The sequence below is a fragment of the Haemaphysalis longicornis genome, unplaced genomic scaffold (assembly GCF_048455015.1).
Source record: "Haemaphysalis longicornis isolate Haplotype H1 unplaced genomic scaffold, Haemaphysalis longicornis Haplotype H1 scaffold_2, whole genome shotgun sequence".
Lineage (NCBI taxonomy): Eukaryota > Metazoa > Arthropoda > Arachnida > Ixodida > Ixodidae > Haemaphysalis > Haemaphysalis longicornis.
The window spans coordinates 92,015,471-92,032,901 of record NW_027526295.1 but is presented as its reverse complement, the minus strand read 5'-3'; the positions used below and the strand labels follow the sequence as shown (position 1 = coordinate 92,032,901).

General features: G+C 48.5%; 1 protein-coding gene across 1 annotated transcript; it reads right to left on the bottom strand.

Moving 5' to 3' along the window:
* Positions 1 to 1,486: 1,486 nt before the first annotated feature.
* On the bottom strand, positions 1,487 to 10,224 carry LOC144168159 (transportin-2-like). Its single transcript, XM_077697201.1, has 4 exons — positions 10,072 to 10,224; positions 9,718 to 9,933; positions 8,771 to 9,676; positions 1,487 to 1,645 (listed from the first exon to the last, which is right to left on the bottom strand). Exons 1-4 carry the CDS (start codon positions 10,222 to 10,224, stop codon positions 1,487 to 1,489), a joined length of 1,434 nt encoding a protein of 477 aa, XP_077553327.1.
* Between the last annotated feature and the right edge of the window lie 7,207 nt (positions 10,225 to 17,431).

The following is a 17,431-nucleotide window of genomic DNA, read 5'->3' as shown; positions in this document are numbered from 1 at the left end:
TGCCTTTGAAGACCTCATGCTCTAAAGATTTATTAGATTGAGAATTCCGCCTTTATTTCTTGTGTGGTGAGGAAAGCAGGGTATTACGCCTTATTAGGCGCGATTCGGCTTAGCGAAGCAAATGAGCAGAGTTTCTTTTGACGATAAGTATTGAGGCTCTAACTAATTATAGAGAGATATGCTCCAAAGTTTTATAGCCAAAAGTAATTTCCCATACCTGACATATCGTCGTCACAAGCCCTTTCTGCATGCGCATTGTACTTCGCCTTCAGGTTTCATCATGCAAATTCCTGCGCAGAGACCAGATAACACTCTATAAATGTAATAACGGCTTTTAACAACACAATGGAAGCGCGCGATACCGCCTTATGAGCGTTCCAATTTCAAACAACGCAGAGTGTCAATTTGAAAGTCAACATCCTTGTTCGCTTAAGGTCCTGGTTTGCGTAAGCCTCCGGAGCCACATATGTGCAGCCACACCCGGACGCCATGCTTCAAACCCACAATGTGTAAATAAAACTGGTCTACTGAGAGGAGAAAATCTGCCGACACACGTAGCCTGGCGCGAACTCATACGCAATCACCAAGCACCTAACAAGTACCGCGCGAACACCATCCCGTTACATGAGTCAACCATTGCCGAATACCACTCATTCGCTACTTCCGACACCTCGACACTGGGCCATTGAATACATGAAATACGTGCGCCCGCAATATGAACCCTCACAAATGTACGCAAAGACTACAACTTTGCATGTAAAATCTTTTAGCACTGGTCGTTGCAGTGAGCCCCCTGCCAAAACACCATTCATATCTCCACAACATCACCTGCCTAAAACTGGGCACATAAAGTTAGGAATTGGACGCGTAAAAATACTCGCCCAAATAGACATATTGGGTTGAATAAATGTAGGGTTTAACATTCCGAGGCAATGTAGGCGATGAGGTAGACCGTAGTGAAGGGCTCTCGATTAATTTTTGCAACATGGGGCTCTTTAACGTGCGCAGAAATATCGTACAAACGGGTGTTTTGCTTTTCGCCTGCTTCAGAAAATTGGCGACAGCGGCCGGGAATCGAACCAGCGTCATCGGCCTCAGAAGCGCAACGCCTTAGCCACTGAGCCACCGCGGCAAGTACCGGGTTAGGGCTACGGCATGCAAGATTCGACTTAAATGTGGTGCATCCGTCGCCGGTGGGGCTCCTTACAACCCTTGTTGTGGCGGAGATGGCAATGACGCACCCTTCTGACGTGCTCTCACGTTCTCCGACCCCACAGTGGTACCCCATCCGGCTGGAGCATCATGCCACATGATGACGCCATGATTGATCCCAGTGCCCTTGTCCTGCGTGAGTACGATGCAGAGTTGGCGAGCTGCTGGCCACCCCAGGTGCCCCTTCGAGGTAATCTATCATGCGGCCAGCGCGTTAGAAATGGAGGAGTTCACACCATTTGCGATACGTCAGGACCTGCACGTCGCAGAAAGACTACTCGCGCTCGTCGGGCAGGTGAATCGCCTGGTAAGCCTCGTCGATGTTCTTGCTCGCACGCGGGAATGTGGGGGTCTTGCTGTGGTGTATTCCCGTGAAGTTATCTCGTGCAGCAACGGCATCCTTGCAGTTTTCTGAGAAGGAACAGAACAAAGTCTGGTGATGTTAAGGCCCATACGAATCTTTATCATCGTGGCACCATTTTTATAGCTTGTTTTTGAGCCACCTTTAAGACCGGGTCTCTTTTGTATATGAAAGTTTGGTGTATGGGTCGGCGACTAAAACAACATTGCGAATTCTTGACCGAGCGCTGCACTTGGGGCATCGTCTTGTGTCGGGTGCTTTCCGCATAAGCCCCGTGCAAAGTCTGTATGTCGAGGGTAACCGGTGGTGCCTTGAGAACCAACAGACGTACATGGACTTGCTCTATGCTTTTAAAATTTCATCGCTGAATAATCATCCTTTTCCACCTGTTTTTAATGATACATCCACATCACCACTGCTTGTGAATCGCCCGTCCGTCTCTTTGCCGTTCTCACTTAGAGTGAGAAAGGAAGCTTCGGGTTTCAACCTTTTCTTTAGACAGTCACACATTGTCTTTTACTGATGTTTTACCGCACTGCCAGCTTCATCCTGAGTCTTGTGACTTATCGTTCATAAAAATGAATAAAACTAGGGTACCAAAAACTGCAGTTTTGCAGCACTTCTTGTTCCTGTAGCATAAACATCAATGTGCAGAGTTTTATAGTGACGCATCCAAAAATGCAACCATGATATCATGTGCACCTGATGGCCCAAACTGTGATAGATGCAGAACTATGAGCAAATAAACCACAATTTATTGACCTGAATTAAATAGCCCAGAACAGCGGGATGTGTTTGTATTCCTGCGTAATCTTCCTTACGAACCATAAATATGGCAAATGAAGTTGCTGTATTAGAGATGTGGTAAAACTTTTCATTTTATTCATCGTTACGAAACAGCCCAATGGGTTCCCGGTAAGAACTACGTGTTGTAAAATGAACCTCGGTTTTGTCTTGGCAATAAATTCTTCAGGATTGGAAAGAAAGGCACAGATAAAGTTTTCTGTGCAACTCGTTTGTTTTTCTTTTTTTTCGGGGGTGGAGGGTTTGAGCCAACGTTCCAAGCGTAGCGAGAAGAGAATACATGTAACGCGAAAAGTCAAATGTTGCTTATCAGTATAACTTGCAAAATAAAGTGCGCTAGGCGTTGTGTTCTGTAACGGTCAAAAAGCGGTACTTTAACGAGTGGACGCCAGTATTTTCAAAACTCCTTTTGGTCCGAGATTGGTCAGGAAATATTGCTCTGCATTTTTCAAAATTGTATTGTAAGCGAGAATTGTGGGGAAAATAAAAAAACCAGCAAGTCATGGCACACGCCGTCCACACATGTGGGCAACAACGTGCATTATATTACACGATTTTTCCAATTTCAACTTAGGCCCACCTTAACAGGTGAAGACGTGGTTATACAAGGCATTTAGTTATGCTGAGGGAAACACGCGTCTGGGCAAGGTGATTGACGTCGCCATTCGAAAATGGGGTATATAAAAATGAAACACGAAATGTTGCAGGACAGGTGCAGACTCACAACTGCTTAATTTTACCAAGAAGTTACCCCGAAATACGCTTCCGCTTCCACAAAAACGTATTTTAAATAAAATGAAAAAATATTAACACGGTAGAAGAAATGTGTGTCCAAAAATGGCACTTATTTTGGAAAAGGTACGGGAAGAATTCGATCACAAAGGCGCTTTTGGGTGTAAAATCCGTCCTCGGTAACGTATGGGTGATAGCGCACGGGTTGTGTGCATTGTAACTGTTTTTTTTTTCATTTCTATAAGGAAGCATCGCAATTTTACAAGGGTGTGGTAAATGCACGGGTATGCACAGGGCTTGTCGCTTCCTACCCGTTTCGTGTATTGAATTTTAATATTTTATATAACCACAATGCGAGCTTGAAAAAGCACCCTTTGACGTTTAAGGAAACGGCAGCCGACTTAACTCATCACTAATAAAAGTGTAATGCGTCGAAGCAATGTTTACAACACGTTTCACACTCAAGCGGTGTTCACGGCGAAGATGTCTCGTGAAATTAAACCAGCGCATTGACCCGCAGCGGCCGGTGAATATTGCGTCTCTAGAGAAAATACGGAAGTGGAGGTAACTACGTCATTCTCTACTGCTGAACAAGTACACATGTTGGTTGTTTTATCGTGTGCAGCACGCGTCTTGCGTCGCGCGCAACGTGAATGACCAGGCGTCGCGAGAGCGCTATCCACACTAGGAGCGGTTCGTCCGCACGCCGCCAGGGGTCGACTGTGTTTGATATCGGGTAGCGTCACTAGATAAAGGTTTGAGAATAGCGCACTGTTTTCTGTCATTGTTTTTTGCCGCCGCGGTTGTCATTGGCGCATTTGCATCACGGGACCCTCGCTCCGCCGGTGGCAGGCTCCTGGTCGCTGCCATTTTGGTTCGCAGCCTCTCAGCCGAAATTTGAGTGTTGCTGTGAAGCCTAATTTTCCCTCCAAACGTGATTTATCATCGCTAAGGATGCATCAAAAGGCACAAAATGCCTTCCTGCGTCTTTCTAGGCTGCTTCAATCGCAATAAAGACAGTAGGCGCATCCTTCGCTTCCCGCTGAGAAAGTCCGACGGTGACCGCCTGCGGGCGTGGATGGAAATCGTCCATAGCCAGAATTTTCAGCCGACGTCGAGCTGGAAAATCTGTGAGGTAAGTCCGTAAACATTCCTTTCGTACAATTCATACTTTGTATAACGGTTTGACTTTTCCCAGTCGAAGGCACTCCTAAAAACGTTCTCACACTGCTCTCGCTGGCGCATCGCAGGCGTCGTAAAATCTCCCCCCAAACCGACACACAGTAATTCCCATACTTACGCCTCACACGAACTGTGCTTACAACCTTAAATTGTGTCTGAAATTTTTTTACTAAGAGAATTAGCATTTTCAAGCACTTCGGTGCACTTTCTTTGTGTGTCGTTTTTGCTTTTGTATTTGAGCAAGCTTCGCTGGCTTCGTGCGCGCATAACTTCGATAACCAAACGCGCGTCGTAATGCGACGCCATGGTAACACTACCACCGATGAATAAGTTCCATGTCGCGGCTGCAGACCTTCCCAGGCATGCAATAAATTCAGGCAGGCAGCGCGCAATTTTATTTGCCATATTTCATACCCTTCTGTGTTATTGAAGTAGCACTTACATGGCAATGCTTTGGGTGCTCGCTGTGTCTAACCTTGTTCCTGTTTTCTAACTTGTAGAAGTTTCTCAAACACTGTTAGCAAACAAAACTGTGGGAGAGCATGTTCTTATCATTTAATATCCAGTGCAGCTTCATATAAAGTTGTCAGTAGAGACATGTTTAGGTCTTGTCGTTATGTTATTACTAGAGAGCGGAACTTTATGCAAAATGCCTATTTTTTCGTTGAGTCGGTATCAATCCTGTTTATTATATAAGCATGAACTAAGAGAAGGGGAGCCTTTTAAGCAATACTTTATTGTGCCTATAATGCCTATTTTGACTATATGAGCTTTTTAGCGCCTATTTGAACTGTGTATAAACCTATATGGGCTTTTTAACCCCTAAAAATTTCTTTTTCTGTTATATATGCTATTCTTGGTTTTTCGACTTGGGGGGCTGCACGGACTGTTCTCGCTTCAGAGACCCGCAGCGAAGTGTTTCTCGTACCCCCTATGCAAAAAACTCCGCCAGCAGTGCCAAACAAGCCCAGAAACGCAAACCGTGCACAAGCCACTGCCACACAGACCTCGTCACATCGGCAAAGCCGCCAGATGCCCGTACGCAGCGAACCGCAGCCAACCTCACCGACGTCACCGTTGTCCGCACGAGCTGGTCTGTTGTATGTCTTTCTGACGCGTTGTGTTCGTGGACCAACAGCGAGAACATTTTTTCTTATCTGCCCCATCCATTGCTTCCGCAATAAAAACCTCGGCGCCGGTGAATCTATGAGATTCAAGGGTGCTGTGAAGAGCTGAGCAGGTCGTTCTGCTCTGTAAATGATTAAATACCTGCAGTTAAGACCTTTCTTCGGTTTGCAGTTGCGTCTTCAAGCAGCAGTTACCGATTCTTCCTCTTCTACCACAGCCAATTGCTATGCCTCAAAAACTCGGCTAAGGGCGGAAAACTACTACAAATACATTCGCCGGTGCTACTCACAGCATTGCAGACGACAAAAGCATTGCAGCCGAAATTGTGTATACCCCGGTAAACTTGAACGTGACTTGGCCCATTTGTGTTCTTATTAAATATTCTTTGCAAAACGCATTTCCGCAGCGGTGAGATTTTGTGACACTCTGACTAAGAATGCTTAGCTGATTTCGAAAATCCACCACTTACCCCCCCCCCAATCTCCAAAGGATCGGTTTCTGATAGAGAAATTCCTGTCTTACAATCTGCCTTTCTGTCTGACATAAAATTCCTGCATTCCCTGTGTAAAAGAGCTGCCGAAGGTTCTGCGCACCAAACATGATGATATTTCAGGTGGAATCGGGTCAATAAGCGTCCCTACGAACAAGCACGCTCCTCCAACTTCAGTGAACGGTGAGTGGTGTTTTTTTTCGCCCACAATTATCGACCGAAATAAGCTACAACTTCAAGCCGCAAATACTTGCAATGGGTGTGGCTTGCAATTGCTTTTAAGTGTCTCTTTTTGTGTCGAAGCACCCTGCAATTCGCGCGAATCTGACCTATTTCCACGAATAAAATATTATTACTTTCCCACATTACAATACTTGTCCGCAGTTTTTACTCCAAATAGGAAATTTGTAGCAAACTATGCTGCTCAAGTTAAAGCGAATTGAGCCTATATGTGCCTAAACGACAACATTTCTTGCCTATAAATGCCTAAATGCCACTTTTCAGTGCCTATTATAGGCGCCTAAAACCGTACTTTTTCGTGCCTAAAGTTCCGGCCTGTAGTTATGACTATCTGAAGTGAAACTGGGTGCTTATTCAAGAACACAGCTTTAATTTTGATTCTGCATAGTGTTTAGGACTTACGGGTAACAAAATGATACCTTTCAGGAGCCAAAATCTCCGAAAGTATCGTTGAAAATGACTACTCAAATTAATTTATTGATGCTATCCTAAATTGTTTGTAAGTTCTCAACAGGACCACTTTGACGACAGCCAGTTTCAGACTGGTAGTGCAGATGAAGGACGCCTTCTAAAGTCGGATGCTGTTCCCACTATTTTGCCTCAGGGGAATATTGCACAAGAAGGCGCGGAGGAAAATCCGGAGAAGTCAAGAAACTGGCCATCATTGTACGTGCCTCATTTACCGAATTCCTAGACATTGAGATGCAGCACATTTCACGTGGTGGCTTTGTTTTAGCTCTGCTATGATTATTTTAGTGTTGAACACAGCAGAAAAGTTATCTCAGTTGGCTGGCTTTCGATCTGTTGTATTGTCCAAGCTTGACATGAATGGCTCCATAAAACGTTTTTTGGGGTGCAAAGAGAGATGTGCCCAAATTGAGCCCAATGAGCAAATTCATGAAGAATCACTGTGAACTGCAGTCAAAGTTGGTTGAGCAGAGCACTTTGCTTGAACATGCCCAGAAATATACTTCTTACATTGGTAAACTTCTTCATACCTCCGAAGTGAAGCCTTGAAAAATGTAAAACAGGTGATCTTGGAAAGAACACGTCTGGCTGTAGCAAAATTGTCGTGATAGATTTTGATGTCACGTGCCATATTTTTACTTCACGACAAGAATGAGCAGCGATTCGCTTAAAGCTCAGTGCAGCCTGCTTCGTACCACATCATTTCATGCACACCTAGCCGCAAACAACTCGTCTTGCCTGCGTGAACCCATAGTTAAGCAAAAACCAATTTCTAACGAGCACAATCTTTTTGGAGATCCTGGGCCATAAGCAGACTATAACTGAACCAAATAAATACTAAGAGCCACCACGACATCTATTAAATGAATACCAGCGCAAGGAAAAGGCTAGAACTAGGCATTGGCTACAAGCACACGAGACATTGATATTTCTATTTCCAGCTGTTGCAGACACTGACTCGGCAGTGGCTGGCTCTTTCGAGAGGTGTGAACAGACTGTTCCAGTGCAGGGCTCATCATGGAAAATTGAATTTCTGTCAGCTGAATCTGGTAATATCCTCGCTTACCTTCGCGTAATTCAGGTTGTTCGTCTGTGGTGTAAGCCAGTCGGCTCTATTGAAGGCTGGCTGCAGAGAACATGCCTAATTGTTCAGAGTGTTTTTGCGCTTCAACTAAACTGCCCCACTGGCCTTTTGTTGTTTTTATAGTAGGAAATGAAAGAAAGTATGCTGTCCTTCCATTTGTAACTCCTGTGTTCCCTGCAGAGGCGCAGACAGACTACTGCCCCCAACTAAGGCCGGGTGTGCTTTTTGTGGAGACAACAGGCATTCTGTACGAGCAAGGGGTGGATTTCCCAGAGGCCAAGGCAGAAGGGCAAATCCTCACTCTGCACGTGACAGATGCAGATACAAGGGGGTGTTTATTAGGTAATAAAGGCCAAGGATGTGTTGTGATTGAGAACTCTCTATAAATCTTTGTTTTACATAGGTGCATTTACTCGTGAGCCAGATCTCCTCTGGCATGCATGATGACCCTGGTACGTTTTGCTGAAGCTTTGTGCACTCCATTTTATCTGGAATAATGCAAATAATCCCAATTGCAGGGTTGCACTCCTTGAATGCGAAGCGTATTTGTTAGCTAAGGCCTCAATGGAAAGTTACTGTTAAAGTGTGTACATTTTGTTCTTAAACGGTTCTTTTCGTACCCTGAATACTGCTGACTTGAAAACCAGCCAATAACCACCGAAGAATATTTTGCACCCCTTCGTGTCCACAGTGAACAAAGTACGCAGCGCCTGTAGCAATGTGGGAGTTTTGTTGCTGAAGGAGCCACGTCTCTAGCTGTAGGAATAGTGGCCCACATACTAAGTCATGTTGCCAATACAGAAGAGTGCGGTTTGCCGAGTGCTCCCCCATGCTTCTGAAAGTTCCAGCCGTGGTGCTGATGTGTGCAAATATCGTCACGTGTTGTATAAGAAAGGGCACACGCAACGGTCGACGACGAGGCAGAAGAAACAGAATCTTCGTCTTGGGATCACGCGCGCTGGCCACGGTCCCTCGGCTCTCGAGCTTTAGGTTAGACCCTTGGCTGTCGCTGTTCTTGTGTGCCTCATTAAACCCCTACCACCCGGAGCACGCATTCGCTGTACGCTACACTGGTGGAGGTGCTGGGTATCCAAGGCTGCACTTGTCCGAAGCAGGTCTTGACTAGGTCTCCGAGGAGGGCGAACGACTCTTGACGTACTTCCGGCAACGGGTCCTCCGGGCACTGGAGGAGCAGCGGCACGATGTTGGACGGCGAGACGTGTGCCGCAACGTCGTCACCCAACCCTTCGACGAGGTCGCTGAGGAAAGTGAGTGAAACGACGATAAACTCCTTGTCGGCGCCGTCGAACACGTCTGGGTGAGCCGCCCTCACCCCTTCTTCCTCCTGCAACTGCTCGATGATGGAGACGCACATTGAGAACAGCAGTGCGGTGTACGGCATAAACTCGGACCGGAGAGCTGTGGCCACGCTACACAAGCAGTCGAGAACCACCAGCAGCTCCTCGTCGTCGTCCTTCAGGGCCTTGAACTTTTCGATGAGTGGCGGTACGAGTAACTGGATGTAGTGGGGTCTGTTGAGGTAGTGCCCGATGGTGTCCGCAAGCACTCCTATGCTGTCGTGCAGTGCAGGACGCTGTCGCCGCTGGTAGAGGCTGAATGCGCGGGCATGCGTGCTGAGGATGAGGTTGAGGTAACGGACGAATTCAGAGCGGGCCTCCTCGGCGAGGGCAGCGAAGCCAGGGCAGGCCGCCTCCTGCACATGCTCGTTGACGTCCAGCATGAGCCTCATCAAGTGGCTCACGAGCAGCTTCAGGTAGCGGTCTCGTGGCTGGTTGCCCACCCAGTAAGCGTAGCGGCTCAGGGCCCAGCAGGCGGTGAATCGCACCTGGGCCTTTTCGTCGTTTAGGCAGTCCGTCAGGAACGGCACCAGCTGGGGCAGGTGCGGGGTCGTGCTTCCCATACAGCCCTCGGCGACACATCCGAGGGCCAGGATGCCCGCCTTCTTGGTCTGCCGCTATTCGTGCAACAGCGGCTCCGTCAGGATGAAAGCATCACGTCGAGCCGGACTTCGTGAAACATGCAGGCCAGTTCGTCCAGCGCGGCCGCGGCGGACTTTCGCAGGTTCCACTCCAAAGCATCGCCGTTTTCATCGTAGGCAACGGATCTGTCCTCGCTGACGATAACGTCCACCTGTTCGTTGTGGTAGTCATCGGGAAGCAGGTTTTCTTCCTGTTCGGGCTCCATCTCGTCGACATTGGAGCACTTCATCCTCTGCAAGAGAATGGGGACGAGGCGTGAGAGGTGGGGAGCCAGCACTTCCCGGCAAATGGGCTGCTTGGCCAGTGAGATCCAGAAGTCGCATACCTCCTAAGCCACGCTTTCGTCCGGCTCCTGCGTCCGCGCCATTACGAACTCGATGACCGTGTGCATGTAAGGGGCGAGGCGGCCCGCGGGGTCATCCAGGAGCAGGGTCAGAGTGCGGCACACGTCTTTGCGCCCTCGCGCCGTGTCGCACGCGGCGAGGCGGAAGATGTCTGCGATGCTGGTATCGATGTGCACCATTTCGCGGGCTGATAGTGGAAGGAAGAGGGGTGGTCGGTACGCGATTGACGATGAAGTGCTTGCTGCTGCGGCTCGCGGTGACCGAAGCTTCACGAAGCTGTTACAGTTAGTGCACCCGCAGGTCCAACTCTCTGTTCAGCGCAGCTGTGGCAAGCACATCAGTGGAGTCCTCTCGTACACCGTAGCTGCGGACGAGGTGGCGGCCAGCCCGCTCTGCACCCACCTTCCTGCGCCCACTGCGACGTGCGAAGCACTGTAGACGGCATCGCAGAACGTGTCGATGCGCTTTTATTCAGTCGCGGCGTTGCAGTTGCCCGAAGTGTCGTGCACTTAGTCGACGGCAAAGCGGAGTTATTGCTGACAAATTTCAGTAATGAGCACCAACACGTCGCCAAATATACTGCAGTCGCCTTTTTCGAGGACATTCCTGGCGGCGACGAACACTGCTTGGCCTTAAGGGGCGCCCCGCCTGGCGAGAGCAGTCCCGTTCCGCGATTGATGTCAACCCCAGATTGCCGGTCACGCAGCGCCAAGAACTCCGCGAACTGCTCATGAAGTTTATGAATTGCTTCTCTGCGATATCTGCGGTCCGATAAACGCCAATCACGAAGCATCGTATCATCACTGATGACGCAGTAAGACCTCTTCGCCAAAACCCTTATCGCGTGTCTACCAAGGAACGTGAAGCAATTCGTAGATAAGTGGAACAAATATAGGTCTGTGGGCGTCGCCGTCGTTTAGGTTAAAAAGAAGCATGGCACTTTACGGTTTTGCGTGGATTACAGGAAGCTAAACCAAGTGACCAAAAAAGACGTCTATCCCTTGCTCCGAATTGACGACTCTCTAGACCGGCTTCGCCACGCCCGTTACTTTTCTTCCATGGATTTAAATAGCGGGTATTGGCAGATCGAGGTAGATGAGCGCGACCGCGAGAAGACCGCCTTCATAACACCGGATGGTGTTTTTCAGTTTAAAGTCCTGCCCCTTGGTTTGTGTTCGGCGCCGGCAACATTCCAGAGAAGGATGGACACTGTCTTGTCCGGCCTCAAGTGGCAGACATGCCTCGTGTACCTGGATGATGTTATCTTTTTCTCGTAAACATTTGAAGAACACGTGAAACGACTATCTTCAGTCCTTCGAGCCGTGCGAGCCGCAGGTCTTACCTTGAAAGCAGAAAAGTGCTATTTTGGTTATGAAAAGCTCCGTTTCCTCGGCCACGTTGTCAGCAATGCCGGCGTCACACCCGACCCTGAAAAGGTAGCCGCGATCTCCAATTTCCCTACGCCCAAGGACAAAAGGGCCCTGCGGCAATTTCTAGGCCTGTGTTCTTATTACCGGCGCTTCATAGAAAATTTCGCACACATCGCGGCTCCACTAACCTTCCTTACCCGTATCGACGTCGCCTTCGTATGGAACAATGAGCAGCACGATTCTTTTGAGGACCTGCGCCGGCGTTTGCAAGAGCCACCTGTCCTCGCCCATTTTGATGAAGACGCTGCGACCACCATTCATACTGATGCCAGCAACGTAGGTCTAGGCGCCGTCCTTACCCAGTGGCAAGATGGTGCTGGAAAAGTTGTTGCTTATGCAAGCGGGACCTGGTCCCATGCGGAGATCAACTATTCCGCCACTGAGAAAGAGTGTCCGGCTGTTGTATGGGCGCTCTTGAGGTTCGGGCCGTATCTTTACGGCCGTCGCTTCAAGGTAGTGAGCAACCACCACTCACTTTGTTGGTTGTCCAATTTAAAAAATCCCACTGGTCGCCTTGCTCGCTGGAGCCTGCGACTTCAGGGGTTTGATCTGACGGTAGTCTATAAGTAAGGAAAACATCATTCTGATGCAGATTGCTTGTCCCAAGCCCCGGTCGAGCGCCCCGGCCCTGAAGATGAAGACGACGCGGCTTTTCTGGGAGCAATCGACGCCGCAACGTTGTGTAAACAACAGAGGCAAGACACCAAACTGCAACCACTTGTGGGCTTTTTGGAAGGCCGCTCTACAAGGAAGCCCAAGCTCTTCGCACGCGGCTTAAAGTTCTTTTTGTTTACGGAACAACATCCTTTACAAACGCAACTTTGGTCCAAATGGCAGAGCCTACCTTTTAGTTGTCCCTGCGTGTCTTCGCCGCGACATACTACAGGCCTGACATGACGAGCCGACTGCGGGTCACCTTGGTTATGCGCGTACAACTTCCCGAATCAAGCAGAACTACTACTGGCCGAAGCTTCCTGCGACAGTGAAATACTACATTCGCACCTGCCGGGAATTTCACCGACGAAAAACACCGCCTGGACGCCCAGCTGGTTTACTGCAACCTGTACAAATACCGAAAACACGTTTCCAACAGATCGGCATGGACTTTTTGGGCCCCTCCCCAACCTACTCTTCGGGAAATAAGCGGATAATTGTCGCGACCGATTACCTTACCAGATACGCCAAAACAAAAGCTCTTCAGCGTTGCACTGCGCACGACGTGGCTCAATTCTACATGGACAACATTGATCGGTGCCAAGGAGCACCAGAAATTTTGATCACGGACAGGGAACCGCATTCAACTCGGCGTTGGTAGTCGCCATCAGGATCTCCCTGGTACTTCACACCGAAAAACTACTGCCTACCACCCACAGACGAACGGCCTGACCGAACGCGTGAACAAAACCATTGCAGACATGCTAAGCTTGTACGACTTGGAACACAAGAATTAGGACGCAATTCTCGCATACGTGGCGTTTGCCTACAACAAGGCCCGGCAACAAACTACGCGCATGACGCCATTCGCTCTCCTGTACGGACGCGAGGCAACAACGATTCTGGATGCCATGCTCCCACACGACCACGGAAATGCCGACGAGACTGCGCAAGCGATCGCGCAGCGTGCCGAAGATGCGCGGCAGCTCGCTCGGTATCGCATCAGAAAACATCCGGTTCAGAATTCCTCTCTTTACAACGCTGGTCACAGGCACGCTTCCTTCGAGCCTGGCGACTATGTATGGTTGTGCACCCCCATCCGACGTCGAGGGCTAAGCGAAAAACTTCTGAAACGCTATTTTGGACCATACAGAGTTCTGAAACAACTTAGTGACGTCACGTACGAAGTTATTCCGGAAGACGGTGTTCCATTCCGGCGTCCCCAACGCCGGTCAGAAGTAATCCATATCGTCCGCATGAAGTCTTACTTCGCAAGAATGTGAGACGCCCATACTGGATCGCTGTTTCACCACACTTTCACCCGAGCATTGGGACGATGCTTCCCCTGTGGAGGAGGTAAATGTCACGTGTTGTATAAGAAAGGGCACACGCAACGGTCGACGACGAGGCAGAAAAAACAGAATCTTCGTCTTCGGATCGCGCGCGCTGGCCCCGGTCCCTCGGCTCTCGAGCTTTAGGTTAGACCCTAGGCTGTCGCTGTTCTTTTGTGCCTCATTAAAACCGCTATCACCCGGAGCACGCATTCGCTGTACGCTACAATATGTTTCAGCGACTACGGTGGACTCAACGCCACACGAAGTTCTGCGGGACATCTGAGCACAACAGTACCTCTGGAAAAGGTACGAAAAAAATCTTACGTTTTAACCTAACTTGTAAGCTTTGGTGGCATTGTGGGGCAGCTCTTTTTCTGTGAAAATTCAAGCTAGTCTTGCAAAAAAGGTTCAGCATGTGTTGAAGAGCCACGGCTCTCTTAAGGGGGCACATAGGTCTTCTGGACCAAAAAATTGCCCCTCAAAGCATTTTTTAGTATCACTTTTAGGTGATTTGCAAAGCCTTTCCTCCAAGCATTCCGTATGTGAAACTGTGCCATGTACTTTTATAAGCCACAGAATCCGATTTTAACACAGAAATAACTATTTTCTCAGAATTCTCCGCTTTTTCACCTCGAGTGGTATCGCAGAGGTACTAAACTCTCGAGAGGTATATCCCAGCACGTAGTGCAGCTAGGAACCTAATTTCTTCTGCAATGTTAAGCTGAATGTGTACACCATGCGATATGGGAAACAGATTTTGTATTTTTTGTTTCAGTAGTTTTTTAATTAGCATTTATTTTAATTGGTTAGCCGGAGGAGTTTGAACCTAGGAGTTAGAATCGATTTAAAGTTGTATGTGATTGCAAAACAAAAACTGCTTCCTATACATATTTTACACAACTTCTGGCATTCATTGATATCTTGCTGGTAATCTTTTGTTGAATAGATTTTTCCTACTCTTCTAAAAAAATCTGGGAATTTTTTTAATGAACACAGAAACTAGTTACGTAACGTCAAATCTAATTAGATATTTTAAATCAGCTAGAAAAATTTAACAGGCCTATGAAGTTTCGCCAGAATTGGTTAGAAAGCAAAAAGTTTCTAGGACAAGTGTACTTCCATAAAAGTAAGTGTACAAGAAGTTTCATCAGAATTGTATGGAAAGAAAAAAAAAAGTTTCTAGGACCAGGGTGCTTCTTTAAAAGTAATTGTATAAGCCTCGATTGTAGCACGCCTGATTGGCCGTACTGCACATGGACTTTCGCTGACATAAATCTGGCCATGTGTAAATAAGAAGTGATGACTCCAAGCTAAGGGCACATTTATTTGGACTCAGTAATATATGTCTAACTCGAGGGTTCATGTGAAATGTAGTCCTTTACGTGGGACGCGTGCAGTGGAAGCTAGTGTTTACAGGAGGCTCCCATCGCCGAACTGAGGCGCAAGCTCGATCTGCATTAGAAACAGATCACGAAGCTTGAAAAGCAGCTGGAAACTGCCCTGAGTAAGTGTGCAATGGCTAGCAGCAGGAATCTTGTACATGTGTGCAGCGCCAACTTCCATTGGGCCTGCTCATTGTTTTTTCAGTACTATAAGGTTCCAGCAAGATGCCTGCTTATAATATATCTCATCCACCCATAATCATTGCATCACATTTAATGCCTTCAAAATCCAGAGCTCGTTATGTGGAAAGGCCTGATTTCCCCTCCCAGAAACCTTTAATGATCTGTACACAAACACTACCGGTGAAAATATTTGATCGGAGAAGAAGACACGTGTTTACTTGACTTAGAAATTTGTCGATCCCACATTCTTTATTTGTTACCTGCATGGTTTAGGTGGGATATTGTTACCACTCAAGGCCAGATGAAGCATGCAAGGTGTTTATGGCTTGATGTTTCGAAGCCAAAGTATCGGTCTCATTTTGATATTGCCGCGAACCAAATATGGGTTTGTTTATTTATTGTTTGTTTTTATTGCCCGGCCACGCCTGGCTGCGTTATCCGTGTCCCAAGCGAAGCGCGTCTTTAGTTTTTTTATTTTTATGCCACAAGGGCTATCTCGATCAGATAAGTAGACGGTTTCATCTTAACGTAACTAGCCCAGAATAGTCTTCTCTGACCTAAAATGTTCTGGATGTAAATCGACGGTTCCGGAAACTCTCGCGCCGAAAAATAAAACCTGCAGAGCAGATGTAGTGGCATTCCTTTCAACGACACTCGCCTGCGCAAGTCAATTTGTTGACCGCTGCTTCGCCGCCTCTGTATTCTTTTGCGTTGTTTGGGGAGCACACGTTCGCTCCAATAAACTTGTTTCCCTTTAAGACAACTGCGTCGTCTTTGGCCACGTCACATCTGGTAGAGGTGCTGGGTAAATGAACCCTATGCCCTGTCAAGCCGACAGAACAGTCCCAGTCGTGCCAGCCGCCGACAGCAAGAACTTCAGCCAGAGTTTGTTTGGGCTTCTTAAGGATAAAGTTAATAAAAAAAACATCGTGACCACCACCATAATATCCGCAGGCACCATTTCCAGCCCTCCCCTAGTTCTTGAACAGCCCCGGGAACCACCAACGTTCCGCCCATCCCCCGGAGAAGACCCTGAGGACTGGTTGGAGAAAGTGGAGCACGTCCGCTTCTTTAACAGGTGGGATGACGAAGGCACTCTTCGCTGTGTTTTCTTCTACTTCGATGATGGCCCGAACGTGGTTGGAAAACCATGAAAGCTCTCTAACCGGCTGGACTTTGAGAGGGAGTTTCTCAAAACATTCGCCACCGTTGTGCGGAAAGAACGAGCCGCCTTTTTGTTGGAAACGCGCACGCAACACCCCAACGAAGGGGTCGTGATCTTCATTGAAGAGATGAAGCAACTATTTCGCCGCATGGACCCCGAAATGACAGAAGAAAAGAAGTTATGCTTCTTGATGCGCTGTGTGAAGGAGGAACTGTTTGCTAGCCTTGTCGGCAACCCTCTCAAAACCATCGCCGAATTTGTGACCGAAGCCAGCACGATTGAGACGGCTCTCAAAATACAGGCTAAGCAGTATGACCGCAACGTTTTTGGCGCGGCCAATGTCAACTACGTCGACAACACGCAGATTCCTGCTAATAGCCTGCGCGAAACCTTACGCGCCGTAGTGAGAGAGGAGCTACGGAAACTTCTCCCCACGCCGCCGCAGCCCCACGTAGATTCCCTTACCGACGTGAATATGGAAGAAGTTCAACAAGCGATGGGAACTTCTACGCCAACCAAAGTACCCCACGAGCCATAAGCCATGTCCTACTCAATGGCAGTTCGCCAACCCCGCCCTGCTCCAACACGTCGTCAACAGGACCCACCGTACCACCGCCCACAGTCGCCCGCCCGAACCCCGGTAGCCCGAAATCAGACACCAAGGAAGACCGACGTGTGGCCAACGCCCGATAATTGACCGCTGTGCTACCACTGCGGAGAGGCCGACCCCATCTACCGTCGTTTTCCTCGCCTCGGCTTACGAGTGTTCTCCGCCAACGCCCCACGCCCCCGATACGGCCAGCGCCCTGCTGAGATCGAAGAATACATCAGCAACACAAAACAAATATCAGCCCGCTTTAACTGTTCACCGTCGCCATACCCGTATCAGTCAACGAACCGCCGCAGAACTGCTGACTTCTCACGTGGAAGGTCCCCCAGCACACGCGGGAGAAACTAAAAGCACCAACTTCTGGAGGTAACGTTGCACGACCGCGGAAAAAGGAAAACCCTCCAACGGCGCAACTGCTCGCTGAATACCATGATCAACGATATGCCCTATGCCCGACGACACGATCTAACCCTGACCTAACTCCAGAACACGACGACCACAATACGACGCGATGCGTACCCGACATGACCGAGCTTGCCGCTGATAACACGACGAACACGACCACGCATACTGCCCGACGGTCAACATGTACAAGCCGAGCTACGACGCCCCGACCCAGCCGAAACTT

What these genes read in the sequence shown, in the direction of transcription:
- LOC144168159 (XM_077697201.1), bottom strand. Translation starts at nt 10,224, where the DNA reads ATGGTGCACATCGATACCAGCATCGCAGACATCTTCCGCCTCGCCGCG. An exon ending in TTCACGAAGTCCGGCTCGAC is followed by an intron (nt 9,677 to 9,717) that starts GTGATGCTTTCA and finishes TTGCACGAATAG; the next exon opens with CGGCAGACCAAGAAGGCGGG. An exon ending in TACCCAGCACCTCCACCAGT is followed by an intron (nt 1,646 to 8,770) that starts GTAGCGTACAGC and finishes TAACATCACCAG; the next exon opens with ACTTTGTTCTGTTCCTTCTC.